The 14,268-nt window shown below is 49.1% G+C and overlaps 1 protein-coding gene across 3 annotated transcripts in view; it reads right to left on the reverse strand.

The window, feature by feature from the left end:
• Nucleotides 1-416: 416 nt before the first annotated feature.
• NTF3 (neurotrophin 3) overlaps nt 417-14,268 on the reverse strand; it is a 64,059-nt gene continuing 50,207 nt past the window's right edge. For 2 of the 3 annotated variants that reach the window (XM_073222365.1, XM_037008993.2), the window contains exon 2: nt 417-1,515. In XM_073222365.1, the coding sequence (XP_073078466.1) occupies nt 721-1,515 (795 nt within the window). In that variant the 3' untranslated portion in view covers nt 417-720. Of the gene's footprint in view, nt 1,516-8,998; nt 9,084-14,268 lie in introns of all 3 variants that reach the window. The other variant, XM_037008995.2, reaches the window with a different exon arrangement.

The following is a 14,268-nucleotide window of genomic DNA, read 5'->3' on the forward strand; positions in this document are numbered from 1 at the left end:
AAGATTTTTTTCCTGTGTGCCTAAAAGGATTAAAACCACTTAGAAAAAGCAAAACCAAAACAAAGCTCCCCCCCAGCAAAAATAAAAATCCAATTCCTAAATGACCCCAAGCCCCAGACAACACATGTGCTGAAAATAAACTTCCAGCCCTAAAATTGCATGGTCATTGTTATTGTTCCAGGACCAGAACTTTGGAGCCAATTGCAATTCTTATTGGCAAAAGTGACAGCAGGAAAGGGAGAGCAGGTTTTGGCCGTGAGCTTGGTGGCCAGAATTAAGTGTGGGGCTCAGATCTCATTACCGGGGATCATTCTCAATGGAGGTGATAAGAATTCTTGTAATGAATTAATCAAACATGAAGCATACCAGAAGGGGGATTAACTGTGTCTATACATAACTCTGACATCATCTGATTTTAACAAGTTTACTAAAACGACAGTCATGGCCTTGACAATACTGAACGCAAATACTGGTGTACACAGATTTTACAGAGCAGCTCCTGAGAGCCGGGTCACAAAATAAGGTTTAACAGATGGGAGAGGCCTGAGGGAAGGCAAGCACACTGATTTTATTGAGAAAAAAGCTTATATACTGTAGGGTTGCTGAAGTTTAATAAATAAAGGTCAACTTATAATATATAAAAACAATATAAACATTTATATGCTACATGCATATCATATAATTTAACGTAATAATTTATATATGGGGAGAGATGCCAATTTATGTTCTTCCGATTTTTCTCGACAAGGCACACACACAGGAGGTGTCTATCCGTATCCATCGCCAGCCTACGAGTTTATTGTTTTCTGATGTTAGTGCTCGGACGTAGGTTTGGGACGTTTTGCACTGAGAGTTCCAGTGTTTATCATCAATCCCCCTGCAACCGTTTTTGACAGGCCTGGCTTCTTTACATCTTGTCTCATAAAAATATTGTTTGACAGGAGAGTTGCCGGTTTTGATCTCCCCCAGCACCGTGACCTGGTGTCCCCGAATGTCGATGGCCGATGACTTGTCGGTCACCCACAGACTCTCGCTGTCACATACTGAGTATTCCCCTCGGTGACTTTTGTGCTCTGCGTACCTCTTCCTCCGGGACGTTCTGTTTGCCCCCACGGGGTTGCCCACGTAATCCTCCATGAGATACAGGGGAGGGGGCCCCAAGGGGGTGCTGTCGCTCAGCAGGACCCGGGGGGAGTGGTAGCGTCTCTGGTGCCGCAGCAGGTCAGTGTCCGTCGCGATTGCGGGCTGGAACCCCACCCTGGCCGGCTCTCCCTGCTCCGGCTTCCTGGCGGCCTCTGCTTTGGGCAGGGAGCTCTGGTAGTTTTCCTTAACATCCACCACCTGCTTGGAGAGCTTGTTTTTCAAAATATCTGCCTGGATCAGCTTAATAATCAGGGAATTTAGCGAGTCTTCAGGCAGACTCCTTTGATCCATGTTGTTGCCTTGGACGCCACGGAGATAAGTGAGAAATATCACATAAAACAAGATGGACATCACCTTGTTCACCTGTAAGAGCTGGAAAGGAAACACAGGTGTTACTTGCTGTGGTGGCCGAGTCCACCCCATTCAGGGCCCTGAATCCACCCCACTCAGCTGCCTGAGGCCGAGCACCCCTGTGAGGGCAAACGAGCTCAGGGGTCACCACCCCAGAAAGCGCCAAGCACCTCCCTGATGTCCAGACAGGGAGGTTGTCTATGTCTTTTTCCCACCGGGGGAAACACTGCCTTAACACGAGTCCTCTGAACCCGTAAGGCCCCCTTCTCTCCCAGGCTTCCAATGCCTTCATCTCCACCACTTTTCTTCTAGGATCATGACTGTGTGGTAGGAAGGCAACTGAGTGTGTGTGTGTGGTGTGTAAGTGAGAGAGCAAGAGAGAACAAAAGAATTTTTTTTTTTAAACAAAATAAACCCTAAACACTAGTGGCGAGAACTGTGGTTGAGAGGAGCTGGGTGTCTGCCTAGGCCCGGGTCATCTGAGCGTGGAAAACGGGAAGGCAGAGAAATCCTCCATGTCTGCTCTCCTCCCTAGACAGACAGTGCCTGCGGCCCTTGTATTTCATGCCTGTGACATCTGCCATCTTCTGCTCTGGATGGACGATGTCCTGCCCCTTCTTTAGACATCACTGGAGTCTGAAAAGTCCACAGTCTGCTCCACCTTGGCTAACTATGAAGAAGTGGAACCTGAAAATTTTGAAGGTGTATTTATAGTCTTTTATCAGCAGTAGCTGCCTTGCAATTGCCCCAAGACACAGCCCTACTGCCCCCTCCTGTGCAGCCCTGGGGTGGCTCAGAGCAGCACACGGTGGCTTGGGGGCTGGGCGCTTCTCTGCAGCATCAGGGACGGGGCTCATCCTGCATCCCTGTTCTCCTGCCTTCTAAAGGAACACGCAGGCCACCCTGCAAGAGGGCCTGCATTTCAGGGTGCTCTGCCAAGCTCTCCAGTGAGCATGCTTCCCCAGGGTGCCCGACTGCTCCCCAGCGACCTCTTCCCAAGACAGCAGCCTGACCAAAGCACAAGACACAGCGGTGACCACTTCAAATTAACGGGCTGACTCACCCTGAACAGCAAGCTGCCTTGTTGATTATTTTTCTCCTTTGGCTTTTTAATTTTAAGTTTCCATTACCAAATGTTTCTTTTGGTGGTTGTATCTCTGATCCTGGTACGTCCTTGTTTAAATGGCATTCAAACCCATGAGCACTCTCCTTCTGTTGCTATGCAAAACCTCAACACGGGCTTTCTGTTGAGTCCTTGTGGAATTACAGGGTTGACCTCGAGACACCTTTCTTGCTGGTCTCTCTCTCACTACAGCAAAGCCCAGATTTCCCAAAGGCTGGTCGTGGAAGCAGACTGTCCAGGTGGGTGGGGAGGGGCGGCTGTACTAGTGGTCCCACCTGCACCCTGTACCTTGGCCTTGAGGCATCCATTCTTTAATTGCCATTGCTGGTGCCTCACTGGCCCCCAGGGGGACAAGGTTTCCTCTGTAAGTCTCTGTCTAAGCATGGAAAATAAGAACCTTTCCTTGGTTCACCTTGGGCATTTCCAGAAAGATATTACTAAACCCAGGGGGAAAACAGAATGGAAATAAACAAAGCAGGTGACACAAGAAGTAGAAAAATGGTCCTGCTTACCAGGCACCCATGTGACCTGCCCATGCTAACCTGCTCCTAGGAGTCACAGATGCAGCCTCCTCCCTAACCTTCTCGGAAGTACCTCTCTCTGGTCCCCAGAGACCAATGATGCCACAGGCACTTTACTTCACCTTCCTCCTGCCGGCTTCCGGCCAGCCTCTCCGACAAGGGGACCGTCTGCCTTCCATGGGGACCACTCTTCTGGACAACTGACTCCTGAAGGTCAGGGCTGAGAGAAGAATTCTAGCTCTACTGCCCATCCCTAGAGATTACTCTAGGAATCATATTATCCTAGGAAAATGGTTCCCACAGGATAACTCATCTCCCTCCCACTATGCATATAATCGACATTTCCTTCAATATTGCCAGCCCAACAAAATGAAATTTGAACAACATAGAAAGGATGGCATATATGCAACTAGAATTACACCCCCTTTCCTCCCCTTGCCTCCAGCAGAACAGAGTACAACTGCAAAAAGTAATTTGGGATGGAGAGTCTATCAGAAACAACTTGTTAATCCCCCAAAGCCCAGACACTGTAAGATAAAAATACAGCATATCTGCTTATAGGGAAGAAGACCAGGTGTGGTTAGTCAGGGGAGGTCTCAGGCAGAATGAGTCAGTGTCTACTTTAGCCAGGTTATGGGTCAGTTGTGGGAAGAATGATGGTGGTGGGATGGTTCCCACGGCCTGGAGGTGCAAAAGGAAGTGCTTTATGGGTGGTGGCCTGAACCTGGAACCAAAGGGTATTAGAAGTAGCAGCGCCAAATGAGGAGAGCATCTAACCCAATTCAAGACCTAAACTGCACTTGAAGAAGAGGAGAGGCACACAGGATAGAGAGGGGGTTACCCCCACTCGGGCCAGCTGCCCTCTCCACGGTATTGTCATCGGGCTCTCACAGCTGAGCTCCAGCCCATTCACGGTTCCAGAGCTACTTCAATAAGCTGTGTGACCCAGGTGCCATGCTGGCCCCTTCCCCTTGCTCACCTCCATTGCCTCTCCTGTTGAAATGCTGCCGTTGGGCGATACCTGGATAGACAGCTACCTTTTTGGTGAGGCCACAAAAGCAGCAGTAACCACTTCCTTTGCATTCCCACTGCATGTTTCCCATGTGGCCACTGTGGTGGATGTCGTGTCCCTCGTGGCATTCCATGGTTTACTCACTACACACTCTCCTCTCCCAGGCCAGGAGCCCCTTCCTTCCTTCCTATGTCGGTGTCCACACCCCAGTGAACACAAGTTGGAGGTGGAGGTCAGGGGACACCGAGACAGAGATGGGAGTGAGGGTAGCTCAAGGCAGAACAGCTACATAATTTGCAGGCCTTGGTGTAAAAATTATTTAGAGGCAGGGTGGTGGCAGGAACTGTGACCACATTTGAGCCAATGCTCTGAGGCCCCAGGGGCAGGCCCCACTGTCCCACTGGACTTACAAATGAATATGCAAAGACAAAACTCTGAAGAATCTCAGGATGGGCACCACAGAGCATTAAGCCCTGAGTGGAGGTCCCCTCTCGCACAGCAGCCCCCAGGTGACGTGCTGGTTATGTGCCCCCGAAGGCCACCCTGGCTGCAGCAGCTCAGGTGCTCCATTTTGGTGAAACTGTTCGAAGTGAAGAGTAGAAATCCATTTTTGGTGGGGAGGGATGGGCAAGGCCCAGGCACCACCGCATGGGGGTGTCACGGCCAGCACTGTGGACAGGAGCTGTGATGTCTCTGCAGCCTGGCCAGGACAGGCTGGCACCGCGGAAGGTGAAAAGCCCTCACAACAGCCTGCTCCCTCTCTGGCCTCTGGCAACAAGGCTTGCAGGTGCTAAATGGAGCAGTAGGAGCCGTCAGGACTGCTCGGAGGAATACCGTCACAGTCATGACACTGCTAAGAATGGCCAAAGCACGTGACTGTAAAAAGCAGACTGACTTTTAGTTGATTGCATTGTTTTAAAATTCTCTACAGACAATACTTATAGCGTGTGCCCTGGTGAACTGCTGCTACCAGCCCACCTTGGTGTGCACTGCTTCTGGGACCCCCAAAGCATTTGGTGAATAAGAACACAGGTCTCCTGGCTCTTTTTAGACAACCCTGTGCTGCCCCAGTCTCTGGGCACACAAAGTCAATGCGGAGAGGTCAGGCCAACGCTGGTGGGGGTGGGGTTGTACCAGTGAAAAAAAATAATAATAAGAGGAAAAGTTCTCAAATGTCCCTTAACATTAGTCCTGCCAATTTGTGGATCTGTACTGCTTCTTGCCATCAAATCCAAAACCTCAGTGGGACACTTTGCAATAAGTAGTGGGAATAAATCGTCTGTAGGCTGGTAAGTGTTTCTAAACCATTTTCAAGTCTGCATTAAAACCCAACAGGCTTCCTATGGACTCCAGTTTGATTATCTGCTTGTAGTTTCTTCCAAACCCAAGAATGTTAGTTATAGAATTTACCAAAACACAGATGTTTGAAGCTGGAAGGGACCCAGGATAACCTCAGTTTTGCAAGGAAGGAGAGTAAGGCCTGCAGAGGTGAGGAAGGGCATCGTCTGAGGTCAGACTGCTAAGGAATGTCAGAGTGATAGAGGGCACCTGGTTCAAAACTGGACAAGAGGCATGTGGCTTGTGCATAAGCAACATTATTGTGGGCATAAAAAAGGGACGCTTAAATAAATCTATGTGAAAGCATTTAGCACGGTCTCTGGCACATAGTGATACACTTGGAATGCTAGCTGAACGTGAACTTGAATTATCTGTGGCTGCAGGGATGCTGTACGCTTGTCTTCAGGGCTCACGTATGACATAACAAGCAGCTGGAGTCAAGAATTCCATTTCAACATCCAGCTCAAAGCAGTCTGTGCCAACAGTCTCCACAAGGCTTTCTCTCAAATGCCATTGCTGGTCAGTGCTTGGATCTTAGATCAGCCACCCGAGTTGTGGAGAAGAAAAGCTTATTGTAAACTGGAGGCAGAGAGAACAGGGAAACTAGGAAAGTGATCATGGCAAGCTGTGAGATGGTGTTTCTGAAGACGCTGGGGTGCAAAGAGCTTGAGTCTCATCTCTGTCTCTTCCCGCTCACCAGAACCTGCACTTCTACCCCATCTTCTGGGTGCACGAGAAAGGGGAGGCCATCAGTGAAGTTTTCTGTTTTAGAGGGACATCTGTACTTCCTGTAAGTCCACAGAGACGCCCACGCAAGCCATTTATCTTATTGCCTTACGGTTGGCAGGTCTCCTCTTTGATGGAGGGGCCATGCCTGATGCCCAGCACAGGGCTGGCCCATTGCAGTCTCAGTATATTTACTGTATGATGCCTACTACGATCAAGACCTCCCCACGACACTGCTCACTGGCCTGAGATCCTGTGTGGGTTTCTGCCAAGCCTGGTTTGGAAGCCAGTTAACTCTGCCTTCTTTTTCCAAAGAAAATACAGACCCTGGCTCTGGAGTAGACCATGGTCCCCAGGCTCTTCTTGGCTATAATTGGAAAAAGACCTGTTAAAGACCTCAGTAAAAGCCCCTTCCTACACTCTCCCCAGTGCCCGTTCCCCTGTGAGGAGTGTTCCAAGATCCTGACCAACTTGCATATGCTATTTTCCTCACTTAGAAATGCTTTCCCACATATGGTGTTTTCTCAGTCCCTGGAGCAGCATTCCTACAAGGTTTCACCATCCCTCAAAATACTCAAAAGAGAGCAATTTCTGATTCCTCCTTTTGGCTCAGTTTATAATATACACAGAGGGTTTGGGGGTATTCAAGAAGCATCTGAAGTGGAAAGGGCAGCTGGTGGGGATGGTGGGCAGAATGGTATCAGACCTGAGCCCACAGCAGCAGGTTTCTCTCCTGCGGCACAAAGACGTGGGGGCTGCATCCTCTGAGTTCTACTGTGCCTCTCCAGTACTGGGGCACCTTCTGCTGACCTTGTGCCAAAGGTCTGGCTCACTGCACATGTATGGAGCAAATTCTTAGTCTGGCTGTAGGGGACCATCAAGAACAAAAAAGCTATGTGCAGGTACTGATATACCTAAAACTTTACTCTTGGTAACAGCTCTTCTGAGGTACTTTGCAGGTGGGGAAACTGGTGCTGAAAAGTGGTTTCATACCTAGCTAATGAGCAGCAGAGCCAGGATTTGGTCACAGTCTGGTTCTGGAATTGATGCTCTTAACAATTACACTATAAACTATAGTATATACCAGTATATACTATACTATGTTATAATGATTATACTAGCTCTCTGTCTGTCGCTGCTCTCAAACATTCCAGGGTTTATTTCCAGAGAACGCTCAAGTTCTAAGCTTGGAGCCCGGGCAGCTGCTACCCAGCAGGTTGAGCCCCTCCCCAGGAAGCCTCAGCTTTTGGAAGGGTTTCCAGGGGCTTGAGGCCTCCACTCCTGTTTCTCGCTCCCATGTTCCCTGTTGAAGTGTTCTCCATGAAAGTAAACACAACTCAGCGCACTCCTGTAGGTCACCTACCCTGCAGAGGCCATGGGCCATACTGGACAGAGCACTGGTGTACCATCTCAGGCCCTGGTTTGGCACCCGTGCTGGAAATCAGGGTCACTGACAAAGTAGGCATGAAAGCTTTCCTCAGGGAGGAGGCATGAGATGAAATGTGGAAGCGCCTTTTAATTTGCCAAGTTTTTAATAAGCAAATTCAAGAGACTTCATTATTTGTGGTGTAGCCATATCCTCTGGAGGCAACAGTATTCTCTGGCTGGGGTGGACGAGGGCCCTGTCCAGCTGTATCCAGAAGGGCCTAATTCTTTGGAGAATTTCTGCAGCTACGACACGGTCTCTGACTAATGCAAAGGGCTCAAAAGACTACATCCTGCCAGATAACCGTATTATCTTGTTCAGGGAGTGGAAAGGGGGAGAGGTGGGAAAGAGATAGATTTAAAGTACAATGACAAAAGGGAAAGGAATGTGGTGAAAATATTAAACAAAGGAAGGCCATTTAAAAGGCTGGCTAAGCTTGGTCCCCATATCTTAATTGCAAAATTAATTCAAATTGGCTTTGTTCTGAACACAGGTCCTGAGGCCTAAAAATTAGTCCATGGGGCCTTATGAAGAGTTCTGACCCATGACAAGGTTGGTTGCTGGGAGGGAGAAGCTGGTGGAACCTCCACTGGGGATTGGTCTGGTTTTGGTTAATCTCTTTATTAATGATCCGGAAGCAAGAGAGACGAAAAAGTGGCAGATTAATTAAAACGCACAGATGACGCTCAAAGGGAAGGTGCTGCAAACGCTGGTGTAGACAGGCCAATTACTCCCCAGCCCCCGGCGGGGTTGGCAACCTGGAAATAGCTTGATGAGATTCAAACTGGAAACACTAGGTTAACTCGCTGGGGGCAAGATGAATCCAAAACCAACAAGGGAGGGAAATGCTTTCAGAAGGATGTAGGGAAGGAATGACTTGGCAGGGCTACAAGGAGTAAATGAGGAAGAGCTCCCAGGCCTGGGCCATGAGGGCTTCCACAGCACCATCTGCCCCTCCAGGCCTCATTCATCTTTAAGACCCAGTTCACTCACTCTTAGCACACCTCTGGGGTGGTGGCCGTGCTCACATACCATCTGATGAAGCACTACAGTCCATAAATTGAGCATTAGAGAGGGAGGGCAAGGAACGGGGGCAAGATGAGAAAGCAGGTCCACGGCTGTCACCGAAGGATGCTGACGGCGCACTCCAAAGTCCCCAAACCAGCATGATCGGTGACCTAGAGGAGGAGAACCACTGCTCCGCTCTGCACTCGATGAGGTCGCATTGGGACCCCCTGGCCGCTGGGTAGGTCTGCATCTACGCAGACAAAGCGGGCAAGAGCAGAGGTAGGGAGATGATTCTTGTCCCGTTTTTTACAACTCCCCCATTCTGCAAAGTTCCTTGTGTTAAAACTTACTCAACTCAGCATCAGAAGCTGCTTGGCATGGACAACAACTGGCCCAAGATCTGGGGTGGGAAAGGTCCTCGATTTTCAGGTGTTCCTGATGGCAACAAGGCACACAGTCAGCAGGGAAGGTACAATTCTAGGATGACACAAAACCAACTAAAGAACCTCAGAAGGGTGACTCGCTTCCTCAGAAAGGCATTTCTGCAATCAGTCCCTCTTGGGAGCCAGAAAATGAGGAACAGAGACCTCTGAATGGATGAGGAACCCGTATCCAAAGAGCAACCCTCAAGGCCCAGAGATGCAACTTGAAAGCCCCCAGTCTGCGTTGCACAGCTAGTGGAAGAGGAATTTTACATTGTTCAAAGCATATCCTCCTCTGGCCCCGTGGCTGTGAAGACTGAAGGTATGGCGCATGTCAAAACAGTGAGCTTCGCCGCCCTGGGAGGAAGGTAGTAGTTACTCCCCAGGCCAAGGAGCCCTCTGGCTTGGTCCCATCTTGGCAAAGAGATCTGAAAGGAGCTTGGTATGCCAACACAAGCCCCAGGAAATCCAGATTTATTTTATCCTTTTCATATTACAAACTCATTTCATGGCCAGAGGGTTGGCAAGGAAGGACCCACAGAGAAAATATCTGAGTCAATTCAGCTACTGGCCATAAGAGCATTTATCTGGTAAATTTAGTTTTCTTTGTTCTGGGCACTAACACTCATCCACCACCATGCATTGAGGTGTGCATGCATGGACTTCTGCATGTACACACACACACACACACACACACACACACACACACACACACGCTGTAGCCCCTCAAGATGAGGAAGGGTTACAGTCAGGCTATTTCCCAATGATCGTATCATTTAATATTCTGAGACATTTTGGATTTTCTTTTATTACCCGCATGTTGGTAAACCCCCTTTTCCAAGTATGAAAATACTCAAGGGAAGGTTGCTTCAGCTGCACAGACAGTTGGGGGTACAGTAAACGCATAGCACCTGAGAATAACTGCCCCAAGCCAATCCTTTGGTTTTAGATGCTTCGGGTTTGAGCTGGTTTATGTGTCAAGCATACACATTACCTGCAAAATGCTATGCAGCTGAAAGTTAATATTATTACAAGGTAGGGGCTACCGAGTAATGGATTTAAAAAAATTATAGTAAACAATGATGATGATGATACATTATTTATCTTGTCTATCCAGCCAAGAATAGGTCTCAAATGGCAGAATAAAAAAGCTGGCTTCGTCTTGAGAGCCGGAAGCTAAGGGAAATCCCAAAGCACAACTTCCATTCACACTCTGGGATCCTCTTCCAAACCCAGACATCAGCTGACTTGGCCACACCCAAGCCTTCTTGCATCAATGGGCGCAGCAGTGGCAAGGTTGGCATCTACCAAAACCATAATGGGTTGGCCCCGCCAGGACTTGGCTGCAGTTAAGTGCAGTCTGTGGCGGCGTTCTCCTCCAGGCTTGGAGATCCGGCCTGTGTCAAATGCAGCCTGTCTCTCCTTCACGTCTCCCCCTGGCCCCACAGCCAACCTCCTTTCATGAGGATGAGGGATCGGCCCAATGTCCGGGGCTGTCTTCTGTCTGGATCACCTCTCCAGGCCACTGTGATGTCTGAAGACTGTGAGAGCCAAGGCTTCCTCCCACTCCGTGGAGCGTCCCTCCCCTCTGCTCCCTCTGGCTGCCGCCATTCACCTGAACACCCTGACGGGCCAGGAAATCGTGGCAGGAGAGACATCTCTGTGGGGAGATCCTGAGCCTCTTCTTGTCCACTGGCTGGGATGTGCACACAGGAAGAAACTCAGTCTTCCACCAAACATGGCTGTGTGCTAGGCACTTCACAAACATCATGACTCCAATCCCAACAGTCTATGGACTCTCTTTCTGGGCAGCTGGGGGAGACTGAAAACCAACCGTGGGCTTGTCCTCTGAAAGCAATTTTGGCACCAACACTCTGAACCCAAAGCTGTCTTTAATCACAGACAGTCATAATAATCGCTTGTAATAACAGCTAGCATTTACTGAGCCGTGCCACATGCTAGGACTTTGCGGGACACTTTACATGGATTATGCCAATTAATTCTCACAGAGACGACGGCTATCCATACTTTTCAGCTGAGGAAACTGAGGCTCGGAGGGATTAAGTAATTTTGTCTGAGACCACACATCAGCTGAGAGGCAGAACCAGGAAGCAGACCCCTGTCTGTGTGACCCCACTTTTAGCTGATACCACATAATACCTCCTGATTGAGCCAGAGCGTCTGAGCCCCTTGCCTCTTGCTTGCAGTGAACTAGGCAGCGAGCATCACGCTGGTACATTATCACTTCTTTCCCTTTTTAGAGAAAGAGACATCCAAAGCAGGTCCTCTGAAATGAAAAGAGGACATTTCAGTCTGAGGGTGGCATCACTGATCCATAGTGGCTGAAAGTATATGTGTGTAACACAGGGCTAAGAGCTCATTATCCATGCCTCAGTTTCCCGGTACTTAAAATATTCCTTCCCTCTTTCCTTTTTGATGGTAAAGAAGTCCAAGAACTTTTTGAATAGGGATTCTTTTTGAAAATTGCTGGATCTTTGAAGGTGAGACAGAGTTCTGATTTCTTTGTAGTATATCTGCGGTTGACAAAGAGAAATTTAAAGTAAAAGGAAAAGGTGGACTCCTGGCATATTTCCTGCTTGGATTATGAATAAAAAGCATCTCTTGTTACTAACCGGCTTGGAGGCTCATCCTGGTGTCTCAATTCCCTACGGTATTTCTCCAAAGGGGTGCTGCTGATATTTTGGGCAGGGCAGTTCTTCACTTTGGGGGACCAGATTTGTCCCCTTATTAAATATCAATTGTGTACCCCAGTCATGGTGACAGCCTAAAAAAATGTATTTGCTTTTCCAAGTAACATCTGGGGAGGACTTATCTATCCTGGTTAAGAATCACATGATGCTGGTGGATTAGAGCAGTGGTTCTTAACAGATTTTAGATTATTGGCCCTTTTTAGAATGTGATAAAAATGATGAAAGCTCACAAAACTTTCCTCAAAAAACACAGATAGAGGGAAATTTTTGCAAAACAATTTGAAGGCAGTTCAGACTCCCTGAAGTCTAACTCAGAGGCCCACAGATCCTAGGTGAGGAATTCTTGAGCCAGAGTTTCAAAGGTCCTTTCTAGCCAGAGTAGTCTATGCTTCTATTACCCTCTGCCAACCTTGAATTATGTCTTTGCCAGACCAAGTGGTCCTCATTATCGGCCTCATTTCTAGTCCTCCCCCACTCCTCTGTGTCCCTCTGAAGCTATGGAACCAGGCATCGGCATCCTAATCCACTAGGATTCTTACATAATGGGGAGGTTGTGGCAAGAAAGTGACTTGCCCCAATGAAATAACATGTTAGTGGAAGAGCCAGAAGTAGAACCCAGCTCTTCAGAGGACCAGCCTGTGCTGCCCATCCGGACCAGCACATAACAGAGCACAAGAAGGGAGGCCTGCACACCTCAGCGGCCAGCAGGGCTTCCTCAAGAAGGCGGGTCCCTTGTGAGTGGGACCAGCTTGGCATGTTTAACACAGGTCTGTGAGAGGGCTGGGGCACCTGCAGCCTCATTCAGCCCAAGAAGTAGCCCACAGAGGCAGAACCCTTCCCTTCTCCTTTCTTCTATAAACGTCTGTGTAGCATCTGTGCCGCCATTCATTGACACCTCAGGGGCCTTGGGGTTCCGTGCATTTACGTATCTGTCTCTTATCCTGTTGTCACTCCGATGACTTCACCTCCAAACTGATGGCTTTTTCATTCCTTCGCTCTCCCTGTTCCTCAATGTTGTCATGACCAGTGCTCTCCATTATGTCTGAAAACTTCACTGTTTCTGAAGAGCTTCTCTCTGTTCCAGCCAACTGCCATTATGATCCTTGGGCTGCTGAGCATTGAGTGCAGGAAAAGCTGGGGGGAGAGGGGAGTCACGGGACACTGGCCTGGGAGATACCCCTGGAAGCTTGAGAGGAAGCTTAAGCACAAACAGAGGCTCTCTTAATGTATCAGATATCAAAAGTGGGTACATTCATTAATACATTAGGACCAGGTATTGTGCACAGATAACATTGCTGGTTTAAAACATGGCTGCCAATTTTTGGTGCTCCTCCTTCTATAGCTGGTGTCTATGTACCCTCCTCTTTCACTTGGATGGCTTTGGCTGTTTGACCAATGCAGTAGAGAGTAAGAAGAGCTATGTGATGCCCAAAGCCAGGCTGTAAGAGTCCATGCCACTTCCACCTGTTATTGGCACCCTGAGCCACTTGCGTGTGACAGTCCTGAGGCCACCATGCTGGAGAGGCTCTCCAAGATGGCCTTGTGGCCAGCCCTGCCAAGGCACCAGTCTTTTGAGTAAAGCTGGCCTGGATAATCCAGACCAACCCATCAGCCAACTGAGTACAATCAATGGATTTCTGTCAAGGCCACGTGGATAGAAGAATCAATCACCCAGCCCAGCCATACCCAAATTCCTGATGCACAAAATCATGAGAAACGATAAAATGGTTGCTATCTTATGGGGTGGTTTGTTAGATGGCAAAAGATAAGCAAACATCTGGAGCTGGAAAAACAACACAGAATTAGAGGAGTCACCTGTTACGGTCAGGTTAGTGACAGTGCATGAGATCTGCTCTGAAGGGTCGGAGGAAGACTTGGAGGACAGGTTTAAAGTGATCTCTAGGATGATTACTGGTGGACGGCTAACTTCTGAGGCTGAACCAGGAACAACAGGCCCAAACCCGGAAGCTGTCAATCATCTGGAGGGGTGCCCCAGTTGAGGTGCTGCATTCCCGGTGGGTCCTGCCTCAAGGCGGCCAAGCAGAGGTGTGAAGCCACCCTCTCCTTCAAGGTGAGCGTGCATGAGAGAGAGAGAGAAAGAGAGAGACAGAGGGAGAGAGAGCGGAGAGGGGAAGACCTTGAGAAAGAGAGAGAGGGAGGCAGACAAGGTGTTCTTGAACACAGGCTTTCAGTTGAGTCACAGGCCCCTGAACAGGAGGCTTTTCCACGGGGCTATGGAAAAGCAGATCACCAGGAGAGCAGCCCCCTCCAAAGCCCTCACCCCCGCAGCCCAAGAGGGTATCTGCACTTCCATCCATGTTGGAAACGGCCCTGTCCCGCCACTGTCCGCAGAGCTCAGTAAGTTCCCGTGCTAGCTCACATTTCCTTCCCGTCCCCTGGGGGAATGAGCACACTCGTCCTGCAGACAGGGCAGGTGGCCCCGGACCAGTCCTCCGGGAGAGCTTGAAAGCTCAGTTTCCAAGGGCT

Source organism: Manis javanica, chromosome 15, assembly GCF_040802235.1.
Source record: "Manis javanica isolate MJ-LG chromosome 15, MJ_LKY, whole genome shotgun sequence".
Classification (NCBI taxonomy): domain Eukaryota; kingdom Metazoa; phylum Chordata; class Mammalia; order Pholidota; family Manidae; genus Manis; species Manis javanica.